Genomic DNA, 25,811 nt, shown 5'->3' on the forward strand with positions numbered 1-25,811 from the left:
TTTAAATATTTGAAAGGGTGTCATATTGAGGATGGAGCAAGCTTATTTTCTACAGCTCCAGAGAGTAGAACAGGAAGACAGAGTCTACCACAACATTGGGAAGACCTTCCTGACGGCACAAGCTGTTTAAACAGTGGAACACACTCCCTCGGAGGGTGGTGGAGTCTCCTTCTTTGGAGGTTTTTAAACAAAGGCTGGATGGCCATCTGCCAGGAGTGCTTTGGTTTTCTGTTCCTGCTTTACAGGGGGTTGGATTGGATGGTCCTTGTGATTCTGTGATTCTGTGATTCTAACTACTGTCATGTAACATAATATATAGTATATAACTCCATGAACATGTATTTACATTGGGATTCTTGTAAATTGAACATTGGAGAGATTAAAGTTCTAATCCTAAACATACCTCTTGGTTAGAATTTACTTATTTAAATGACTATTTTTTAAGGATTAAAATACAAGTCATGGTTGTATAGTGAGGTATGTGTTGGTGTTTTTTTAAATAGTGACTACAATCTAAGAAAACCTTATGAAATCCATAAGTTGACAAGCAACTGGAAGGCACACAGAAAGAGTAGGGAGGGTTGTCAGTTGTCATGAGCCAGGGCTAACTTGAGGACAGCTAACAACAACAACAATATGATAGCTGGTGGGGTCTAAATACCTTAAAAGTACAAGATCTCATCTGACTTAGATGCTAAGCAGAGTCATCCTGGGTTAGTACTTGGATGGGAGACTGCCAACAAATATTTGGTACTGTGGCCTATATTTCAGAGGAAGGAATGGGCAAACCCACCTCTGAGTATTCCTTGCCTAAGAAAACTGTGTAAAATTCATGGGATCATCATAAATCAACAGGCAACTTGGAGGTGAGCACATGCATACTCATACAGAGAGAGAAACAAAGTGATTGGCAGTTTAAAGTAAGGGCCTGTTAGAGTCTGGCTCTATCCTGGAGTTGTTAATATCACAGTTTCAAGGTCTGAGTATATATAGTTTTTGCCTGTTCCTGGGAACAGTTCACACTAAATGTTTTAAAGAGTACAGTGATTACATTTGTCAGAACATGATAAATCAGATCAAAAATGATGGTATCAATTACTTTAAAAAAGGAGTGGGGAACTGTTGGTGGTCAGGGGGAATGTGTTGCGCCCTCAGGACCCTGAGTGGGCTGCTTCCCAACCACAAACCCACACAAAAGAATTTAAAACGTGTGCCCCAAAATGCTCTGTAGAAGATGTGGGCGTGCAATTCTGCCATATTTTCAGAGCCACTGGGCAATGTTTAGAGTCAAGAGAAGCATTTATTACAACAGAAAGTGACCCAGATGAGTAAATATCTGGTTGTTTTGTTGTTATTAAAATGACTCCCCTGGGCTCATAGAGAACAAAGTGAAATTATCCCCATGCCCTATAGAGGACATTTGGGGGCATTTCCCCCCAAACGCTCCTAAGTTTGGATAAAAATGGTCCTGGTGGCTGCTTATGGCCAAGAATGCTGCTGAATATTTCCGAGCCAATGAAATTCAAGAGTAACCAGATGGTAAACAGAAAATGCATTCTGACTACAGACCTTTGTGCTAGAATAGTATGCTGTTAGTAAAGTGACAGACTAACAATAATAATAATAATACATTTTATTTCTTTCCCATCTCTCCTCAAGGCTCAAGGGCGAGGTACAACATTTTAAAGTACAAAACAGAATTAGAAAATAGAACCCACAAGAACCCCAAGAACTTCCTTATATGCTGGATGAATTCTGAATAATCATTCAGAAATTACTGTTATCCTAATGGTTGTCTGCTGTGGAAATGATAGCAACTACTACCTGACAACTTGTCAGGATCTCCAGAGTTCAGCCAGTGCCTTTCCTGGATGGATATGTGTCAGATTCAACAAAAGTAGAGTTGTGAATATTTGAATTTGTTTTTTGAATCACTATGGGCCTAAACAGGCTGGCAATAAATTCCGGCATTGTGGAAGAGTGGGGACGTGGCGACTGCATGCCACACGCCCTGACTCCGCCCTCACACCAGCGTGATGCCGCACACCCCACCGCAGGGCAGAAGGTGTCATGCCACATCTTTAGCATAGCATTTACATGTGCTGTGCCAAAGAACCACTGAAGAACCGCAGCAGCAACGGTTAGTGCACCCTGGCCGTGGAGCAAAAAGGAGCTGCTGTTTGCAGCTTCCTTTTGTGTTGCGGAGCTGCTGAGTTGGATGTGTGGTGTGTGGTTGCTGTATCCCCAACCCAGCACTTCCAGGGGTGGCATGGAGCCACCTCTTAGGGGCAGTCTGTTCAGGCCCTACGTTGATGGATGTACTGCTCTTTAAAGAAATGGAGCAGTGACCTTGTTACAAATAGTGCTTGTTTTCTATGTCCTCCAGCATTTCACAGATGTAAATTGGAACACACATAGCCAAGCAACATCCGAGTGTAGTTGAGAAGGCAAAAATTATTAATGAGGAAGAATACACAAGCTAGCAAGAGGTTGCAATAGTTTGCTTTTTCCTCAGCCTACTGGGAAGGACAAAAGTCTGACCCTTCACTCCACTTCCCCTGCTGAGTTAAATGAGTGCACACTTTGAACTCAGTTTGCAGTAACTGAAGCACTCTGAAGAAAAATGGAGAAAAGTGGGGAAAAGAGAAAAAAAACTGGGATATTTTTAATGCAGCTGAAAAAGTGGGATGACAGAGGAGTAACTGAGATTGTCTCTGCCAAATCAGGGCAGTTGGAGGATATGGTCTTCTGGAACATATTGCAAGGCATTATCATCCAGATACATACAAATGCTTCTGCTTCCTGGTAGTTTTTGAAAGGTGAGTCCTCCCTGCTTTCCTCTGAGACATTTTGTACAATTTAGTCCATATAATTCCTGTTATCATGGGGCACAAACAGATAGCAGGAATCAGTATGTAGAGGCATCTTGTAGCACTTTTGAGATAGGAATGATACTGATATACTTTAGTGTAACTGTGTTATAAAGGTTTTTGTGACACAGGGCCATAGCCCTTTTGGAAAATACATTGTAGAAGTGATTGTACTTTCAATTCATTTATCCTTTTTGGTGTTACTATTTAAGGTAATAAATCTAAAGATGCTTTGCCCCACAGAGCCGGTGGGGAAAACCTCTGAGACCACCACTTAACATGAGGTAAAAAAATTTCTAATGTCTAATAAAACAAGTTGTTTTACATTCACTGATGATGATGATGATTGTAAATGGGATTCCGGATGCAATTTTCATTACTGTGTTCAGAAACAAAATGGCATAAAACTCTTTTACCTGGTAGTGTGCCAGATTTTAAATGCAGCTGTACCTCACTCTGTTCTGGAGGACGGAGGCAATCCACACTATAAAATGAGTCATTACTTTACCATAAAGGCTGTTGAACCAATCAACTGTATAATGATTTGCTTTGCATCTTGGACATATAACAACTGAACCTATGTGCAAATGAAGTTTTTGAATGGAACTTAAATCCTGTGTTTAAAACAGTTCAAGGGAAGTGGCTTTCCTCAAGATGTTAACTCAATCTATGCAATATATTATATAATTATGAAAAGTAGGCCAGAAATTATATCCAGTATTCTGACTAGTGTGCAAGCTTTGGTCTTTGGGGATTTAGCAAATGGAAAGCAGAACAAAGCACCGAGTGCTTCCAAAAATCAGAATATTCCAGACTTTGGATTTTGCTGGTACTGGAAATTTTCAGACATTCAGCAATGTCAAAGCTATGTTTAAAATTAATGTAAGGAATTCCTGGCAACAGAGTAACTGAGGTCTTCCAGGACTACTTGACAAGAATAAATGATAGAGTGATGTGCACACAAGAGTTTTGTAAATAAACTGGGATTTTTCTCATATAGTTTTTCTCAGATATTTTTCTCATATATAGAGTTATAGAAGAGGCTATGGCAAGAATGTGCAGGAGGTAAACAAACATGTTTCAGGGGATCTCTGGAAGATTTACAGCAGAAAGACATGGTTTCCTGCCTGTCAAATGTGTGTTAACGTGCACGTATGTGCCTATATGTTGCCTGTTGACTTACGTCAACATGAATTTCATGGGTTTTCTTGGGCAAAGAATACTCAGAGTTGGTTTTGCCACTTCCTCAGAAATACAGTCTACAGCACATGGTATTCATTGGTAGTCTCCCATCCAAGTAGTAACCAGGACTGACCCTGCTTAGCTTCCAAGATCAGATCTGGTGCCTTCAAGGTATTTAGGCAACAACCAAAAACCACCACCATCACCACTGTGGTTAAGGCTGATGAAACAAAGAAAGCTTTGGGGACAGCATGAATATATTTTAGTCTTGTGGCAGATTTCTGCTTAGAAACATCCTTAATTCTTTTCTTGTGTCCACCTTCCTGGGACACTAGTTTGCCTCTAGCTCAGGTTAGTGGAATTCTGGATTCTAAAGCATGCCCACACTGTCTCCCTGCCTGCATGGGGCAAAACAACAGTTTCCCTGTTTTGGTGTTGTCCTCACATGTCCCAAACCTTGGTTCTGGTGCAAGCAGTCCAGATGACGTGCAGCATATTCTACACAATAACTAGGGTATAAGACCCTTAAAACCGTTTTTAAAAACATGCCTATTACTCCAGATCTTACAGAGAGATCCAGAGCCCTCCAATCCTGCACCACCACAGATGTCTGCATGGGTGTCCTGCTGAACCATCTGGTGTATCCACCATTGGCAGAAGAGAGTGACCCAAGGAGGCAGCAGATGTGCTGGGTGGCTGAGTGGGATGCTTGTGTACATAGCTGCCATGTTGTGGGAATAGAGGGGCAGGTAGCAGGGACAGGTCAGGCCAGCTTCAGGCCCAGGAAACTCAGAGGTGGTTTTGCCACATAATAGTGGCTTTGCCACTAGACTGCCCCTGGAGTATCCAGCCCATGCAGACAGGCCCTGTGTCTCTGCATACCCTTTACCATTCATAAGAACATACGAAAAGCTATGCCAGATCAGACCATGGGTCTATTTTGTCCAGCAATCTAATTATACAGGTCTCACAAGGGATGCCCACATACCAGGAATGAGTGCTATTGTACAATCTCTTTGCTACACAAAGATGACCAGTATGTCACCTCAAGGACATGAATAACTACCTATTACCTTAACATGACTTCTGCACAGCAGAAGCCAATTTATTATATTTCTAGTCTCAAGGATAACACAGAATATTAAGTGAGTTTATAATTTTCTATTAAAAATGTGGTTTAAATTGTGATGCCTATATCTGGCATGTGAATAACTGAGATTTTCCAACTAATTATGAAATGGTAGCTAACTCAGTCCCTTGAAGCAAAAAAGACAAGTGGTGTTATGATACCATTTAATTCAATGAGACTTACTTCAAAAACCACCCTCTGCAGGACTGCAGCCCAGTGTCTGATTCATGCAAAATGAGTGTCACGTGGAGATTGCTTAAAATTGCATCCCTACAGTAGATGCCCTATGAAGTGAGTTATCTGTGTAGAGCAGCTTGTCACATTGATTAGAGGCTCACCCTATTTTTTCGACTGTTTCCACTACCAATAGGAATTATTTGAATGGTCTGAAACAAAACCACATGCCAGCAACTGGTTTACATGTTTGGTTATTACATATGATCAATAAGTTATAATATAGTTGTGGTTACAAGTGACCTCTAAGTTTTTGAGTGCAGCATGATGCAAAGTTGTGGCCAATCTATGTAGCCTTATTGACATGTATTAGAAATTTCATATTTCTCTGTGGCATCAAGGAGCTGATCACAATTAAAATGGTATTGCACCTCTGTTTGGGTTTTCTGCATGATGCCATCACTCTTCTGCTATTGTCCCATGGGAAACAGTTTTAAAAGCAATTCTTTTCACTTACAGAAAAAATCTGGTAATATAATAATAATAATAATAATAATAATAATAATAATAATAATTTATTTCTAGCCTGCCCAATCACAAAGAATCTGGGTGGGTTACAACAGTAAAATACATCAAGTTACAATAAAGTTTTTTTAAAAATCAAACCCTAGACCTACCCCCCCCCCCATTCCCAGTACTAAAACAGAATTAAACAGTAATAGTATAAAACATTAAAAACATCAAAAACATTAAACAAAAAAACAAGCAGAAAGATAGGCGGGGAAGAATAGACAGATGAGGGGACAAATATCTTTATATCTGGGGAGGGTAACCTGCTTTACTGTTTCTGATTCCCAGTGCAAAAGTTCAAATGTGCTGTAGTGCCACATCTGAATGGTCACTGGGTGTGTGATTTGGGTGGCAGAGCCAGCCTCTTTCCAGTCCAGCATTATGGTGTGCCAATGCCTCATGGGAGAGGGAGAAGGAGGGAGGGAAGAAAGACTGTATAATGGTACAACACCATGGTATGCTGATGCCTCATTGGGAGGAGAGGGAGGGAGGGAGGCTAAAAGCAAGGCCTTTCCCCCACACATGGGGGGGGCTCAGTGGGGTGTCCAATTGGTTTAATGCCTAGGATGTCATCTGTCAAAGCAGGGCTGCTGGAGGAAGGATGAGAAGAGAAAGAGAGAGAGAGAGAGAATAAAAGCGGGGGGTGGGCAGTGTATCCCTCTGTTTCTGTATGTGAGAGAGAGAGAGAGAGGGAGATGGGAAAGGAGGGCAGTGAGGAAAGGGATGAAGGAGAATTTTGGATGGAGCCAAGGGCCTCCATGCCAGTGATTGGGGGAGAAGAGACGAGGCACACATGCACTACCAGGGAAGTACCCAGGTACACTGTCTCTCTTTGCCCCCTTTTGCCCCCTGTCCAGTTCTAGTGACCAAAGCCATGGCAGTGGCATAGTACAGTGGACACATGGACAGAGACAGATGGACAGATAGGCAAGAGGGGCAGGCAGATGGACACTCCTGGCCACACCCACCCACCCACCCACACAGGTATGCATATGCACAAGCAGAGCTGTGAGACACAGGAGGGAGAAGAAAGAGATAGAAGGGAAGAGAGGTCAGTCTGGCCCCTCTTGCCACACCAACATGTCCTCCCTGTGATCCAAGAATTGTCATCCTCAACCAATTGACCCCTGGCCTGTTGGGCTCCTGAATTCCAGTGGGTGAGAGAAAGAGAGGGGGTGACAATTGGGGGCAGCAAGCGAGGTAAGGAAAGGTGAAATTTAGAAAGAGTGAAGGACACAAGGATCTCTCCTCCAGTGGGGGGCGAGGCACACATGTTCTGCTGAGCACTGTTGCTTTAAACACACACACAAAGAAGATTATCGCACCGGGGTTAAAACGTTCCCTGGTGCGTTCTAACGTGCACGCGTGGGGGCGCACATGGAGCGTGATGGGAACCCGATGGGGCCCAGAACACTAGTTTACTGCACACAGGAACACCGCTGCCTCCACTGGGCGTTCCCATCGAGTTCCAGGGGACGCCATTTCTGGGGACACTTTGAAACAGTTCCCAGAAATTATGTTCCCTGGAACTCGATGGGAACGCGATGGGAATGCCCGGCGGCGGTGGTGGCAGCATTCCTGTGTGCAGTAAACTAGCGTTCTGGGCCCCATCAGGTTCCCATCACTCTCCGTGTGCGCCCCCGCGCGTGCACGTTAGAACGCACCGAGGAAAGTTTTAACCCCAGTGCGATGATCTTCAATGATGCTGACTTGTGTTCTTCCCTCCCTCCCTCCCCTTCAAGAAACAATTAAAGGGGGCAGGCATAATGCAGAGAAGGTAGAGGGTAGGCCGTCTGTATGTGATAATATTCAGGCACTGTAATCCTGGAATGGCTACAAAGGTGTGCAATTGAAGGGAAAGATCCTGCTTGAATAACATTTTCACAGGGAACGCAATTCTACTAGCGGAGAGTCTTGTGTGGTAGCCTCCCAAAATTCAGCAGTTCTCCCATGTCACTCAAATAATGTGCTGGTATGCAGAAAAGTCAAGCCAAAGAACTCACCTATATTTACTTCCAAGTAGACATATATAACTTTGACTGTTAGAGGATCGTGTCAATTAACAGAATGTAAATTTACCTGCCTCCTGGCAACATTTGAGCAAAGCAATTTCTAAATTAGATTTTGACTGATGTACATGTTCTCTAGCTACATGAATGAAGGAGACAGGTTTGACGGAACCCACTGCAGCCAGAGATAGTGCCAAATGAATGTTTTTTAGTTTTTTATGAATGCAAGAAAAAGATGGGAATGCACTATGGACACTGCAGGTTTATTATTAGCTCCCTGCCCAAAATTATTCTTTTGGCAATATGTTTTTGTATATTCAGGTGTACAATGAGAATTATAAAATATCTGACAATAAAGTGTGTATTGGTACACCAACACACCCTATCAAGAAAATGATCATTAGCTACATTTTTTTCACATTTCATGACATTTTTCTGAAAAATTCATTTCCAGAAAAACCTTGAGTGAGAGGAGCAAACCAAAAATCCCCCACAAAACCCAACACTTCTGCACAGAACAGTAGTGCATTTTGTTCAAAATACACTGTTTTACCCATTTATGTTGGTTTTGTGTAAATTGTTGTTGCTGTTGTTAACTTTAGTTTTACTCTGCCTTTCCCCCAAGATGGGGAGTTAAGGTAATATACAAATCAAAATGATTACAATACAGTTAAGAACATACAAAACTGACCAAATAAAAACTCTGTGTGTGTGTGCGCACACACATGTGTTTGTGCCCTTTTCTCACAAAAAAATGTGAAAATTCATTAAAACTGTGCCCAAAGTCTCATAAACTTTGGATATTTCTGAAACTATAGATTCTGCAAGTGACAATAAAATAAATATTTGCATCCTCAGTCATGATTTTTTTAATTAATTCAGTAGTTAGTCTGGGTTCAAGTAAGTGTCTATCTCTGTGTCTTAGTGTTCTCCTATTTCCCCATTAGAACTGAGTAGCATACAGTCCACCAAAGGTTGTTCTGGCAGCCCATCTGTGTCATCCATTTGCTGCTGCTGCCAAAACTTGGGCTGCTGCTACAAATACTGACAAAACTGAGCCAGCATTAACAAAATAAAATCATCACCAAAACTCCACAATGCAATAAAGCCTCCTCTGACAGAAATGTACTTGCATTTTCCTGTTCATATGAAGAGCTGTTCTGCAGAGAAAGTTATCTTCCTGTTACCATGGAGAATTTATTGCTGAAATTTGATGGTGGCAGCAGCAGCAGGAGGAAAAAATGATGGTCACCCCAAAATTTCAGTGTGTGGGTTGAGATCAGCATCATTGTGGCCCTAATGGATTTCAGTAGAGTCACCAATCTTTCAGAAAACTATTTTCAGGAGGAGTGAAGGCATTCAATTTTCTCTCCTGATGTTCAAAGGAGAAATATGGAGAGGGGCACAAATGAGACCCCAAGCAACCTACATCTCATATCAGAACAAAGTCAATATTTGTTACATTAAGAGCTTGTTTGCATCAACCAGACAGAGGACAGCTGACACAATAAATATTTCATAAGATCTTAAAATATGAATCCCATATCAGATTGATACACCTACACTACTGAGCTCACATCTTTTCTTTAGGTGTCCATCTAAAGAAACAAAAGACAGCCCCTAGCTGGGGTCCAGATATCTCAAAATGACAGTGTTCTTCTTGCATATAAAAGGAAGATAGTTCTCCAGGGGAGACTCTAGTCTGTCAGCTTTAAAAACAACAACAACAGAAAATGGAACTGTGGCAGCTTTTGTAAATCAGTCACACCTTCCTGTTCTGCTGCTCTGTTCATTTCACATATATTCTTAAAGGAATCCCTGAACTGAGAGATTTCATTAGCCAAATAGCAATACATGAATATACATAAGACACAGAGGTACCTTCAACACAAATCTTATTAACAGGGTGATGCATGATTTGCAAAATAAAATATTCTGACATCATGATAGGGTATCCTATGGTTGCTATAAGTCAGGAATGACATGAAAGCACACAACAACAACCAGAAACAGACGGAAGAGTTCTCTGGCTGTGAATTCTAATGTTCTCCCTTCCTAAAATGCAGATTCCATGATTCAACTGGATAGAATCATGGCAGATAAAGTTGAATCATAACACTTTAACAATGTAGCATGAAAGGCCTCCTTAATATTCTAAAGATACTAACAATGCACTTAGTCTTCATATATTTCCCCAGGCATGACTTTTTACAACAGTGCTTCTCAAACTCAGTGAGATGTCAGACCAACAACTATTGTTTTCACCAGTGTGTTGGCATCATAGTTGTGCCACATTATTAACACTTTCACATAGTTTCTCAGAACCCTGCAGCTGATAGCTCATGGGTCAGCACTGGTGTGGAAACCGCCATTTTCAGCAGCACTGTTCTACAATTTAGTTTCAGTTCCCACCTTCATGATAAGAGGCTTGCAGTAGCCCTGCTGTTGCTTTTTGGGGGAGCCTATACACATTTATATCTGCTGTACCCTTTATTCTTGGGTCTTGTTCTCAGCTTGGACTCTGGCAATGTGCCTTTGCCCCTCAGCTTGCTCTGACTTTAGTCCTGTGTGACAGATGCAAAAAATAACAGCACTCCTAAAGCTTTATTTATTTTTAATTTATTTATTCTTCTGTACAGAAGAAAAAAATTCAATAGATGTTTGTCATCTAAACTATACCTGTTCAAACCCTATATTGCTCAGGTCCAGACTACTTTGAAGACCATATGTCTCCATATGAACCTTGCAGAACTCTAAGATCTTCAAGGGAAGGTTTTCATTCAGTCCCGGCACCATCACAGGCTCAGTTGGTAAGGACAAGAGAGAGAACCTTCTCAGTGGCTGTTCCCACCCTTTGGATATTCTTTGTCTTTTAACCTATATTTTTAATCTGTTATATTAATTTGATGTTTCAATTGTGTTTTAAAAGTGCTTTTTTAACCATCTTTTGTGAGCCACTTTAGATCCAATTTAGGAGATAAATATATAAAATTCTGCTGGCACTCCTCTGGTAAAGATGCAGGGGTTCATTCAGATGTTTTCACTCCAGCCCTCCTCAAGGAGAGATGATAGGAAAACCAGAACAGCAGCCTTTTTACTGCTACTCCAAGGTCTATCATAGACAAAGCTATTAGTCCACATTCTAGAAAACAAGGGCAAAATTACATGTTATATGAAAAAATGTACTGAACATCTGCATAATCTTTGTATAATTACCGAAGAGTAAACATGCATAGTCCCAATCCAGGTCAGCAGGGAGATGTTTAATCTTCCTGTGTTTCTTTTTTACTTCAAATTAATGTGGAATTTGTAAGGGGGGGGGGGAGGTGTAATTGCATTTTTTCCTTCTCAACTCCAACGTAAGGGATCAGGGCTTTAAATGAAAATCATATACAGGAGGTTTAAACATACATATCCCATGCATGGCAGTCAGGACTACACACATGTTCCTCTTCATTTGAACAAAAAAGGCAATACATACTCACAGACTTTGTGTTTAGCACAGCATATAGCTTGACCTGGAAAAGATATTAGGGAGTTTATGACATGCAGTTTTAATGCCAACCTGGGCATGGGATGAGATTGGGCTGGAACAGATTAAAACCTATGTTACTGCATGCAAAATTGCTGCTGTGCTGCTGCCTCACCATCACCCATCCTCCATTAGTACTCTGCTGGCCGATTTTGGCACTACAGAAAGCTTCCGCCAGAGCACTGCTGGAAGACGGGTAATGGTCGGGTGGCAGCGCAGCAGCAATTTTGCATGTGGTAACATCAGTTTTAATCTGTACCAGCCTGATCCCGTCCCGTGCCCGAGTCAGCATTAAAATTCCATGCGATAAACTCCTAGGTCATCAACATATCCAGTTACAGAAGACCACTCTAGAGTCTTTGATCTTTCACATTTTTGGACTTCAACTCCCAGTTGACCAACTCCCTTGACCATTGGCTAATATGGCTCATATTTTTGGGAGTACAAGCCTGAAATGTCTGGAGGACCACAGTCTGAGAATCATGGCAACTATCCCTGTTTACTAAAGTGTGACATGGGGTTTACCATTATACAGCCAGCTTTCATTCACTCCTTAAACCTACTCTTTCTCACCTTGGAAAGTAGTCTTCTTGGGAGAGACCAAAATATTAGCCTCACTGTGCCACTGCAGGTATAATATGGAGCTGGGATGAGCCCTCAGTCTGGTCAGGAAGTAAGAAATACACACACAAACACACCACATGTGCCAAGGCATTCCAATCCCACACACTAAGACTCACAGTCCAGCCAAGAGCTCAGAATGGTCAAGATGGACAACTTCATTCTGAAAACACTCAGCATTTATACAAATTTTAGCTTAAGCAAGTAGTTGTAATGTCTATGCCAGGCATAAAACCAATACTCTTCCATCCTCCCTCCTTCCACTGAGAACATAGTCCAGTTGACTGTTACAGCATGCAGCATTGGCTTGTTTTGTTCTAATCTTAAGGCTGGGAAAGCTATTACCACTCTTTTGTTTGGTTGGCTCTCAGTACAAACCTATCACTGAATTTGAAATACCAGCAACTTAGCAATGACTAACAAATGTAAGAGCAAACAATTCTGTGTCCCTTTGGAAACTGACTGCAATGAAATGAAGCCTGCTTAAAATGTAGGATAAAAGACCCTAAAGACGTATTTCTCTGAAAGCGATATGTTCTAACCGATGAAGTGGACAAGCTTCTTGGAAGTGTTAGGAAGACAACACGCTCTCTCGATCCCTGTCCTTCTTGGCTGACCGTCCAGGGTGCTGATGCCGTAATTTTATTATTACAACGCATAATCAATGCATCCTTCAGGGAGGGAAAATTTCCATCTAGTTTAAAACTAGCAACGGTCAAACCGTTGCTCAAAAAACCCTCCCTGGACCCCCTGGTAAGGAACAACTACAGACCAGTCTCATTATTGCCATTTTTAGGTAAGGTGATTGAGAGAGCGGTCGCCTTCCAACTTCAAGCAGTTTTGGATGAAACCGATTATCTGGACTCATTTCAAATTGGCTTCAAAGTGGGATATGGAGTTGAGACTGCCATGGCCACCTTAGTCGATGATCTCTATCTGGGCATCGACAGGGGAAATGTGACCTTGTTGGTGCTTTTGGACATCTCAGCAGCTTTCGATACCATTGACCACGGTATCCTTCTGGAACGCCTGAGGGAGTTGGGCATCGGGGGCACTGCGCTCCAGTGGTTCCGATCCTACCTCTCGGGCAGATTCCAGATGGTGCAGTTGGGGGACACTTGCTTCTCTAAGAGGGAACTAACATCTGGTGTCCCTCAGGAAGCTATTTTGCCCCCCACTTTAACATTTACATGAAACCACTGGGAGAGATCATCCGGAGACACGGGGTGTGGTGTTATCAGTATGCCGATGACACCCAAATATGTTTCTCTGTGTCTCCGACTGATGCAGTGACTAAGGATGGCGTCTCTCCTCTGAATGCCTGCCTGGAGTCAGTAATGGGCTGGATGAGGGAAAACAAACTCAGTCTGAATCCAGAGAAAACGGAAGTACTGGTGATAGGTTCCCCAAGCCTGGGGGAGGAAATTTATCCATCTTTCCTGAACGGAGTCACACTTTCCCTGAAGGACGAAATTCGCAGTTTAGGAGTACTTCTGGACTCATCTCTGCAGTTGACATCTCAAGTAGATGCGAAGGTCAGAAGTGCTTGCTATCAACTCCGGTTGATACGCCAACTGCAACTCTACCTGGACCAAAGGGACCTTGAAACTGTGGTACATGCTCTGGTAACCTCTCGCTTAGATTTCTGTAATGCGCTCTACATGGGGCTACCCTTGTACCAAGCCTGGAAGCTTCAGTTAGTAAAAAACATGGCAGCCAAACTGGTCATCGGCGCATCCAGGTTTGATTACATAACACCTATTCTGAAAAATCTTCATTGGCTGCCCATTCACTTCCGAGGGCAATTCAAGGTGTTGGTTATTACCTATAAAGCCCTACATGGCTTGGGCCCAAGTTACTTGAGGGACCGCATCTCCCCATATAATCTGCCCTGCACACTCAGAACATCCGGGAAGAATCTGTTGGAAACTCCATCTTCCAAATATGTTTCCACATCCCAGATGGCCTTTTCAGTGGCAGCCCCGCAGATCTGGAACAGTCTTCCCGAGGAGCTCCATCTTATGAGCCCCCTAGAAACATTTAAAAACAGGCTTAAAACTTTCCTCTTTTGTCAAGTCCCCCCCCCCCCCCGAGGAATGAAATTTAGTGTTCTTGATGCCATCAAGTCTCTGCCTTACCCTGTGAATGACTGTGTTCTGTATAATTGTATTACTGGATTTTATCTATTTTTATGTGTAATAGTTTTAATAGTCTGTAAACCGTTTTGATCTATGGAAAAACGGTATACAAATAAAATTTATTATTATTATTATTAAAACATTTTCAGAATTTACCTTTAAAATTTCCTTAGGCCTACACAGTTCAGTTAAAGCATGGGTTATTAGTGAGGAGCACTGAATATAACAACAGAAGATCAAGGAAACAACAATAGCAATAGTAAAATCCTTCATGATTGCCAATACAAAAATTATGATCCCAACAGTAGATGAAAGGAGGTTCATATATTTATTCATATAACAGAATGATAGAGATGGAGAGACCACACCTTTTTCCTAGAGAGTCAAGTGAGATAATATGTCACTGAAGTTATGTGTTAATCAATGTTGTTGCAGGGTTGAAGTGTTTTTGGTGCCACTGCAATGAGAGCAAATGGGGACAAACCAGAATTAGTTGGTTCTTCCAACCACTGGCTCTGACTACCATTGTCTCCAGTTCACTCTGTCCTCCCTCCAATCTGTTCTAGTGGCCACTAGCCACCACTAGACTGAACATTTTGAGAAACTGGTATTTTATTGTGGAAGTACAAAAACTGGGGCCAAGGGAGTATTCATTGATTCATATAACAGATTAATAAAATAAACACAGCTCATCAAATCACATAAATCCCACTGATTTCTAGATTAGGACTATCACAAAATTGAGTCCTAGGTGTTTTGCTGATATTTCTTCATGGACACTTTGTGTGACTAGCGCATTATTTGATGGACTTGGGTATTGTAATAAGTTATTATCATAATGGCATCTCCATGGCCATTTCAACAACTGTTCAGATAGGCTGTTCAAACAAGCATGAAATAGCCAGGATGCCTTTTGATATTTTTTCTCCTTTCATTTCCTTTTCTTTGCCAAGCTTTTGTCTTGTCTTGGAAATTCTAATCTGCTTCACACCTTGGCATTACAATAGCATAGTATTAGGAAGTAGACTGTACATGAAAGAGTGCATCTTATTAATAAGAGGTAATATGAGGAATGATAAATAAATATTCCAGCAAATATTAGTTTCTCCACAGAGGTATTGGACTATTGTTTTTTACCGGAATAAGGCAGGCTTTCCTTTCTTCTCTCCAAAGAGTGGTCTTTTGATGGTGAAAAAAATCTTTTACTAATCTGTGAAAACAAAAGAAAAAAAGTGTAAGAGTCTTTTTCTTTACTAGCTGGTTCAGTACCATTTGAGATATGAGGCTCATTCTAAGAAAGCAAATAATACCATCCTACAGCACTGTAACATTTGGAGGCTTTCATGCATTAAGGATGACAGGATGGGACCTAGACTAAGCATGTTTCTGTGAAATAAACTGCATGATATATTTCTTCCTTTCCCTGCCCTGAGCTAATTCTGCCAGCAAATGAAATTGGGCTACTGATGACTTCAAAGGAATGGTAAAGACTAAATAACACGCTACAATCAACCAATACATTTAAATGTCCTGAAACGGAAATTATTCTATTACAGGCAAGGCAGAAAACATTTGAAGTGCTTGGCATTTTTCTACAAGGTGTAATGAAGTTTGTAACCACATGCAGATGTGTCTAATACTGTGAAAACAGCAGCAGCAGAATGGTGTGACAATGTATTCCCATTTCTCGCTGGATAACATTATGAATGCAGAAGTTGCTATTTTAACTGAGCAACTAGATCACGATGGATGATAGTTGCAGACAAGTTTAATTTTTTTTTAATAAAATAAAATAAATAAATCTCAGGAGGAGGTAGGACTGGGAAAAGCCCTGTACCCTCAAGGCCCTGCTATAGAACAGCTGACAATCAGAACAGACAGTATTAAGCTTCCCTACTATCCAGGGAGGAGGATAGAAGATACTAATACTGTATATTACATCAGCCAATGAAGTCAGAATAAGGCAGTTCTCCCTTCTGGAATACAATACTGACCCAGAGTATGTCAGGATGTAGCTACTAGGGTGGGGCTCCCCCAATCAGAATTATCCCCTTCCAGGCTGACATTCCTTTAGAACCCACATGTTTGTCATTGCAATAACTTAAAATATCAATTGAGCATTTAGAGAAATAGTTTAGGCATCCAAAGAAAAGGAGCAGGCAAAGTTACCAAGGGCATACAACCACAGTTCTAGGTGTGAACAAGTTTCAATGTCACATTTTTTGCAATGCTAGAAATCTGGGGATTAAGGAAAATTTTATTGAGGGGACAGAATTCTTATTGGGGGGACTATGTCCTCATTTTATGCTCCCTCCCCACAATAGCTACATTCCTGGAGTATATAGTCAATACACATCTTCCCAGTTATAGCAATATATAAGCCCCGACAGCCAATACAATCCACGGTTGGTTTCCTTATGTGCTTACGTAATATTTTATTTATTTATTTATTTATTAAACCATACTAAGCAACTCCTAACAGGCAGAAGATCTGCTGCATTATGCACAGTAGGTCCCAGCTCAAATGGTACCCTGAAATGGGAGTATCTTCTTCACTTAACCTTCCATTTGTTCAACTTTTTGACTATTTGTCCTTGTATTTGCAGCCCATTTGACAACATTGAGGCACCCCTTGAAAGCATAACCTACCCACATAATTTAGGATGATATATCTGAATGCAAGGATCTGATCATGAATCTTCAGACAGACGCTTTCTAGAATAGGGCCTGACACTGCACATTATTTTCATTACTGTCATTGTCGCATCATGTGTTTCCATTGGCCTCTTACAGATTATCCTGTTCACATATTGTCCACGCATCCCTCATATTTATATAGAATATTAACTTCACAAAAAAATTAATGCCTAAGTTCATGTGAAAATGGATTTTCCTTATGTATCAAATTATAATAGATCTGCGACTTCACCTTTAAGAATCTCTTTTATCAGTAATTACAGCATTGGGGATCACATTGATTTTCCAATTTCATGTCAAGGACATCTTCCTTGCCAGTTTAAAAAAAAAAAAAACCTTTAGTAAATGAGATTGTTTAAAAGTTTGGGAATATTGCCTGTTTTCTCACTCTCACAGTAATGTTGGTAAATGTGAATACAAGTCCTATAAATTAACATGCACGGTTGGACTTTAATGGAGTAGTCATTATATGACGAGCAACACAGCCTCAAAGCTGCAATGGAATTTGGTATACTCAAACTCCCAAGGAAAAGGAACTGACTCCCTTCATAATGATTCTCTTTCCAAGCTCCATCTAGTCATGCTTACATCTTGTTTAACTTTGCCAATCTAAAATAAATCAGCATGAAACAAAAATCATTAGATTTTTCATTTAGATTTTCAATTGCTTTTTATCTCTGAGATATAATATCCCTTGTCTGAAATAAAAGAGTTGAATTGTTCTCTTGTTTGGGATATGAATAAAGATGCTATGGTGCTTTCAGCCTTGTAGCCTTGTTTTTGCTTGGAAGCCTTTGATGGGAAATTATTGTTTTGCTTTGTTTTTAAAAATCAGCAAAATGTAATGAAAATAATATGCACAATTGAGGCAATAGTCCACATCTAAGATTGCATTTCCAATCTGTTTTGATAAGATGAAAGTGGGTATTTTTTGTTTAAAAAAATGTTCCTGCTACACTGTGATGTATTTTGTTACATAATCTATATTTTTCAGTAGGCTCCAGAACCACAGAATCCAATAGCTGTTCACCTCTGTTTGACACAAAATATGCTTTCCTCAGAGGTGAAATGACAACTTTGTGGGGAAGATTATTCACTTTTCTTTTTTTAAAAAAATACCAAACCTGGGATGTCTTACAACATTTAAGTTATTCAAATAGGCTTCCTTCATGCAAGGATCTTACCCTAAGCCCTGGAGTTGACATTCACCTAGGATGCAGATGAAGGGAATAAGATGCTCTTTCTGTTGGTCTGCCCCCTTGGCTTGGCAATAGGCCAGGAAGGATATCAGTACTTAAATACTATGAATAATTCACCAAATGGATAAGTGGACTTCTAAAAGTATGCCTTGAAAGGTTTTCAAGCCATAGGAGTCTAAAGCTGGGTTTCCCTTTGCCTAAGATGATATAAATAGCCTAACTCCTGGGCAGGATTGCAGCCTCAATTCAGAACTATGCAGTAACACAGTGCAAATGCTTAAAATCTTTTTAACTTCTGTTTCATGACAGAATTAGTCCTAATTTCAATAATATATTTGCTGCATCCGGAGCATGTGAACGAATCTAAGATCCAAAGCTTGTGGTAAACATTGCAGGCAGTGGGAAAAAATGCCATGGAAAAGATTTCTTTTTTTAAAAAATGACATAGAATGGCCTTTTTCATATATAACCCAACAAACCCACTTTTTCTGTATGTGAAATAGTAGGCAGGCCCACTTGCAATGAATACAAGGATAAAATGGAATTCTACCACATTAATTCCACAGTGACATTGCATCTACAAGTAAGGCATCATTAACTATCTCTGTTGTACTATCTGTTACATGAAATAGAATCTAGCAATTCTTATAAACAAGAATTAAACATTCAGTATTCAAAATGACCCTCAAGGCAGTGCCGTTCTTATTGCTGGACTGAAGCTTATCCTACAACTACAATTTGCAGGGACAGTCCAAATTAATCCTATGTAATTCCCATTTTTAATCTCCTTTTAAAATGTCCCAGTTTCTCTGTCCATCTCCCACTTTCCCCCTTTGTCCTATGAATACTTCAATGGGCACAAACTGAGTTCAAAGTAGAAAAGTAGTTTCCACTCAACTCACAAGGAGGAGAGGAAAAGAAGGGTGCAATCTTGCCCTCCCCTGTAGACTCAAGCAAAAGCAAACCGCTATGGCCACTCCTGCCTTGAGTGTTCTTCCTCATTAGTAACTTTTGTTATCCTCAGCACATTCCAATGTTGCTTGAAAACATGTGCCTCAATTTTCACCTGTGAAATGTTGGAGCGTATGCTGAAGTTCTCACCAGCTCTCACCATATCCCTCATAGAAGTGGCAATCCAACAACATTTGGAAAACCACACATTTCCCATCTCAGCCTCAAAGGTGTGTAAGGTGTGTTCTGGGCACCACAATTCAAGAAAGATGTGAACAAGCTAGAGCATGTCCAAAGGAGGGCAAACAAAATGGTGAAAAATCTGGAAACCATGCCCTATGAGGAGCATCTTAGGGAGCTGTGTATGTTTAGCCTGGAGACTAGAAGGTTAAGAGGTGACATGATAGCCATGCTTAAATATTTGAAGGGATGTCATTTTGAGGATGGAGCAAGCTTGTTTTCTGCTGCTTCAGAGACTAGGACATTGAGTGATGGATTGAAACCACAGGAAAAGAAATTCCATCTGAACATTAGGAAGACCTTCCTGACAGTAAGAGCTACTTGATAGTGGAACACACTGCCTCAGAGATTGTTGGAGTCTCCTTGTTTGGATGTTTTTAAACAGAGGATGGATGGCCATCTGTCAAGAGTGCTTTGATGGTGTGTTCCTGCATGACAGGGACTGGATTGGATGACCCTTGGCCCTTTCCAACTCTATGATTCTATGATTTTAAGATAAAACAACACACAAATACTTTTATTTGGAACTTCTCAGTGGCTGCTCCCACATTCTGGAATTCCTTTCTGTGGGAGGCAAGGCTGGCTCACTCCCTGTTCTCCTTTTGCCAGCAGGCAAAGACCTTTCTTTTTAAGCAGCCTTTCACTTTGTAAGCAGGGAAACTTTTTATTGGGATCTGTGTTTTATTTATTTATTTTAACTTTTGCATATCATTAAAATTATGTCACATTCTTGATGTGATGATTTTCAATTAGTTTTTAAATTTTTAAGTTCTTTTAATTGCACCTCTTTGGGAACCTCCTTGGGTCCCTCTTTAGGAGAAAGACAGCATACGAATAAATAAATAGTACTCATAGGCCCAACCCACTCATTTCTGTTAATAATAATAACAATAATAAAATTTGTTTATATCTCACCTCTCCAAGCAGATCAAAGTGGCTAACAATAATAAAACAACATTAAAATACAGTAAAACATCATAACCCATAAACCCTCCCATCCACAATAAAAAATACATTTTAATTATAAGCTAAGCAGGGACAATTGAGGGGCAATTAATGGAAGGCCACTGAGAGGCTGGCCTCAGAAATCCTGCCAGAAAAGATATGTCTTGACCCCCTTTTTAAAGCAGTCAAGACTGACAATATGCTGGATCTCCTCCATGAGGCTATTCCATAACTTGGGAGCAGCAGAAGAAAAGGTCCTCTGGGCAACTGCCACCAGCATAGTTTTTGCTGGCTGCAGTAAGTTTTTACCAGAGGACCTCAGTGTGTGGGGCAGATTGTATGGGAGAAGGCGACCCCATAAGTAAGGTGGGCCCAAGCCATGGAGGTCTTTAAAGGTTATAACCAACACCTTGTACTGTGCCTGGAAGCTAACAGGCAGCCATTGTGGATATTTTAATATAGGTGTTATATGGTCACCCCTAGATCTTCCGGTGACCAATCTGGCTGCCAGTTGAGGCAAAAAGTCCCTCTGTGGAAAGAAACAAAACTGCTACACATAGGTTACCTTTACTAAAATTAATGGGGCAGCTCTTGAAGATACATGCATAGACATTCACACCGAATAAGAAACTGCTTGGTTAAGGAAACTCTTTTACATTGTAAAAATCTGACCATATTTAAACATTTGTAATTGTGGCCAGAATACAAAGTTTTGCTTTGGAGAATGGAGTCAGAAGACATGTGATTCCCTTCTGCAGCCCCTTCCATCCATCCTAAATTTGGTTCTGAAGAGCTAGGAGACATCTTGGAACCAGTTTTCACTCCAATGCAGGGCTACTGATGCTACAGTGCTACCGGGGCGGGGGGGGGGGGGAGTCCCATGCTACTACAAATAAAACATTGGATCCAGACCTGTCTTTGTAAAACCTAAGGATCACCTTGTCTCTATAAACATATGTTGAAGGTGATGTCAGGATTGGAAGTAGACAGCTGAACAAGACTTCTTTAGCTGCATGAGTGATTATTTTGTTCCTTGCAAGAAAACAGTCCTCTTAACAGAGCCTGGTCTCTTCAAAGACATCTTGCTAGACAAGGCAGCTTTGCTTTACAGCTGCAGTGGAAGAAGTAATGCATTCCTATAAATTCAAACTGGACTTGTCAACCAGACGAATATATGAAACTTCCACTGGCTAAGCTTCCTCTTTGGCAACTTAAGACATGTTTATTTTCTGGAACACATCTGTATTTTCTTAAGAAGATACAATTTGTAGGAAACATTGTTCCTTTCCCCTTTAATGGAGGGTGAAATGTTTGTATCAGCTAGCAATTCTGATTAAGGAGTTGTTGTTGTATACCTTCAAGTCATTTCTGATTTATGGCATCTCAAAGGTGAACCTATCATGGGGTTTTCTTGGCAAGATTTTTTTAGAAAGGGTTTTTGTTTGCCTTCCCGTGAGGATAACAGAGTGTGACTTGCTCAAAATCACCTAGCGAGTTTGCATGGCTGAGCAGGGATTTGAATCCTGGTCTCCAGAGTCATAATCCAATTCTCAAACCATTGCACTGGATCTCACAGGAGTATAGGCACCAGTGCATAAAGAAAAAAACAACAGCAGAGGCCTAAATTCTGTCTTGGTCCTGACTAGAGTAGGCCTATTGAACCCACTGGTTTTATTTGCATGTTGACTTACCATTTGACAATTGATTAAATGTGTCTACTCATGATGAGATAAGCCAATAGGATGCCAGCCTACACCTTTATTGTATGAACTCCTCAAAGGCTGGAAAAGCTTTCTTAAGGTGCCAGGTTAACACTTAACTACTGTAATACATGTCACAAGCTTTCAAAGTTTGCCTTCTTTTAAGCACTGTTTCTTTTATGCTGCTATGCCAACAAACATTGGCAATTTGGTAGCAGGGTTAGGAACTTGGCCTAGGTGATTTATGTGGTTTCATGACCTCCATCACCACCACTATCCCTATTACAAAGCAACTAGTAGTGGTGAAGCAGACTTTGGTATGATATATATATATAGAAAAACGAATGTTTCAGAAATGTGTGTCTACTTAAAAGAAAGAAAATTAGCACCAGAAGCTGTCCAGAAAGTTTTAAAAGTGAAAGTTTTGTAATACCAACAAACATTTACCTTCACAAATCTTTCAGAACATTAAAAAAAACCTATAGTAGCATCTGGTTTCTGATTTGAATTCTGCAAGCTTTATACAAGTACATGTGTCTTCCAAGAGCAGCGTTACAATTCTAGGATAAGAAACCAGCTTGTTAGGGTAGAATTTTCACCCTGCTTTTAAATATATGAAAGCAACAAAATCAAGTAATGTCATGAGAAATGGACTAGATGCTCACAGCTCTTCATGAGCACAATTTCATGTTGAGAAAAACTCTTGTTCCCACCCCTTCCACAGCTTTGAATTGTTGAATTCAACAATTCACCTACAGTAATGGGGAGGCAATGCTAGATCCCCATCAAACCATTTTTTTCCCAATAGGGAGGTAATTGGGATTCCAAGTCCCAACAAGACCTAGTTTTATGTAACTTCCATGAGAGATAGGTTCCTTGAATGCTCACAGGACCTCCACCTTGAAGGAAATCAGGAGCAAAATTCTCCAAAATGAATATTTAAAACATTAGTTAACATAAGCTACTCTACTGCTTCTCAAAGTGGTTGCCCATGGATCAGTGCTTATCCATGAGCCATCAGCTGCTGGTCACTAAAGAGATTCCAGGAAAGAAACAACCAACTATAATCAATGTGCTCATATGTGGTTACCTATCCCTGATACACTGAAGGAAAAAAAACACATCATTAGTCCTCCACATCAGAAACCCTAAGAAGCACTGATGTAGTACACTAATTTCTTAAGATACTTTACACTTAGCCTTTGTTTGATATAGAATATTCTTGTACCTTTTATGAGCTTGATTCATTTCACATATCATGCTTGATATTTCATTAATATGATTAAATGAATGTTAAAATGAACATTAATGACTGAAATTTAAATAAATGATTTTTTTTACTTTTGCCTACATTCCTTCCTGATTCTTGCTTGTTTGTTTGTTTGTTTGTTTGTTTAATATCCCTCCTTTCCCCCTGGAAATAGGACTCAGTCTGGCTTTTCAAAAGTAAAATAAAAACAATCTGTGGCTGACATCTTCAGAGAATGCTAACCTGGTGTGTGTGTGTGTGTGTGCGTGCGCGCGCGCACACACACACACACACACACACACACACACACACACAACCATGCCGTCATTCTCTGAAGATGCCAGCCACAGATGCTGGCAAAACATCAGAAAGAAACTCTTCTAGAACATGGCCACATAGCCCCAAAAACCCACAAAAAACAATATAGATAAAAACATACAAAAGACTGTTTTTAAAATGGAACAAAACATTGAATACAATTTTAAAAACTTGTTATTTTAAAAAAGATAAAAAGCCCCTTAGAATAAATTATAATAATAAATAATTATTTGCTATCTAACAGAAAGGCATGAAGGAAGGGGCCAGTCTAGTTTACCTAATTCTCCTGAAAATAAAAGATGAAACGAAGATCCTTCAGTTTCAGAGGAAAGAAATCAACATGCAATATTATCCCATAAAACACAGAAACTCTATCTATAACACTGAGCAAAGCATGAGTGAGAGGAACCACATAGGAGTCTATCCAGTTACAACATCTTGCATAATTGATTCGATGTACAATGAAATACTGATCAGATTACTTGCATGTTTACTTTCTGGAAGACAAATGCCTGTCTGTTTAAATCAAATGAAGAGTGCAAATATGGTCCAGAGTAATACATATGTCTTTGACATTTTCATCTTTAAGATCTTATTCTCATTAGCTTTTACAAGGCAGTTTGGATTTAAAAGCTAATAACCTAATTGAAATTTGTGGTGAATTGTATAGCTTAGGACTACTATTATGAGAGCCAGTGTGATGTAGTGGTTTGAGCACTGGACTACAATCTGGAGACCAGGGTTTGAATCTTTCCTTAGCCATGAAACTCCACTGGGTAACTTTGGGCAAATTATGTTCTCTCAGCCTCAGAAGAAGTAAAGGCAAACCTCCTCTGAACAAATCTTGCCAAGGCTCACCATACGTCTAAAGTGACTTGAAGGCACACCACTACTACTACTACTACACCATTGTTTACATATACTTTAAAATTTCCGCATAATACCTAATGCCATTTTAAAAGATGACAAGTTTTTAAAAGAAATAGGAATGGCTCCTGCTACAACAGTGTTCTCATCTATTACTCTAACTGTTGGGGCCTGTTTTATTCCAACTCTGAGCTTAAACGGTTTGTTAAGGACACATTACTTACTTTTTAAAAGAGTAGTTCTGTAAGCTTTGAGACAGAAAACCAGCATTCCAATGCAGAAATTTCTTCCAGCTTCTAAATATATAAAGTATCCTGTTTTGGAAGTGATAATGAAAAATCTAATAGGGGCCTTTGCTTTTAGATGCCGCATGATTTCTGACTCAAGCAGCCAATTCCATCATCTGGTGCCCTCACCTTAGGACCCAACAAACTATAGTGGCAGAGAAACCCATCAATATGATGGAGGCAGCAGTTAGTGCTCCCTGCTGAAGAACATTAGGGCCATGCTGCCTGGGGAATTTTGAGAGTTATACTCCACACTAACATTTACTAGCTCTGTAGAAGTGTTCAGGACCATATGCCCTGAATCCCCTTTGGGAAGATTCTGCTATGCAATTCTGGCATCATAAAATATGATGTGGACACCATTGAACAGAAATTCACCTTTGTTTTTAAAGAAAGTAATCAAAACTTGAGTTTTCAAAGATAATTCACAGTTGGCACTTATTCTGTTAAAAAAGTATGGCGTGTGTGTGTGTGTGTGTGTGTGTGTGTAGAGGATGGAATTTTATGCACAAAATACAAATTTCCTGCACAGAGAACAATACAAAAAAATCCTGCACAGAAAATGCTGCTTCCGAAGGAGGAAACATGTTCAGGATTCGCCTCATCAGGGCTTCTCAACATTCAATAACTCAATTTTTCAGCCAATGTTTGAATATTTTTTGAAAATTCTTTGCATCCCTAGACTGGGATCAAAGTCATGAATTCAGGGAGATAAGACCTCTTTCTCACACAATTTGCTTGATCCTCTGTATGCAACCCCCATAGATATTAGCAATTAGCCATTTTCAGGGTTATTTAAATTGGGAATGGATGGGTGGCTTTAAAAGAAAACCTCTGCACAAGCCTTCACTTACAATCTGGTATTGCTTGGACATACATTTGCCACTCTGTGAGTAATTGTGCAGAACAGTATGCTTATGTCCCTTCCCCATGTATTGTGTCTCTGGGAGTGACCTGCAGATGAAGGTGACTTTGAGCAGAGAAACCAATGTGGAAAAAACGCTGAAAATGCCTTCTTCAGCCTGAAGCTATCCACATTGCTTTACCAGATACTAGAGCATCCTCAGGGAAAATAAATGTGGAATTAACATGTAATTCCATCCTTCATCACCCTTCCTGAAAAATCACCCTGA

General features: G+C 40.3%; 1 protein-coding gene across 2 annotated transcripts in view; it reads right to left on the bottom strand.

Moving 5' to 3' along the window:
* CUNH10orf90 (chromosome unknown C10orf90 homolog) overlaps positions 1-25,811 on the bottom strand; it is a 204,202-nt gene that overhangs the window by 175,411 nt on the left and 2,980 nt on the right. For both annotated transcript variants that reach the window (XM_089507832.1, XM_089507830.1), the window contains exon 2: positions 15,363-15,435. In XM_089507832.1, the coding sequence (XP_089363958.1) occupies positions 15,363-15,435 (73 nt within the window). The remainder of the gene's footprint in view (positions 1-15,362; positions 15,436-25,811) is intronic.

This window comes from Sceloporus occidentalis, unplaced genomic scaffold, assembly GCF_023333645.1.
Source record: "Sceloporus occidentalis isolate IW3139 unplaced genomic scaffold, rSceOcc1.0.p SCAF_2, whole genome shotgun sequence".
Taxonomy (NCBI): Eukaryota; Metazoa; Chordata; class Lepidosauria; order Squamata; family Phrynosomatidae; genus Sceloporus; species Sceloporus occidentalis.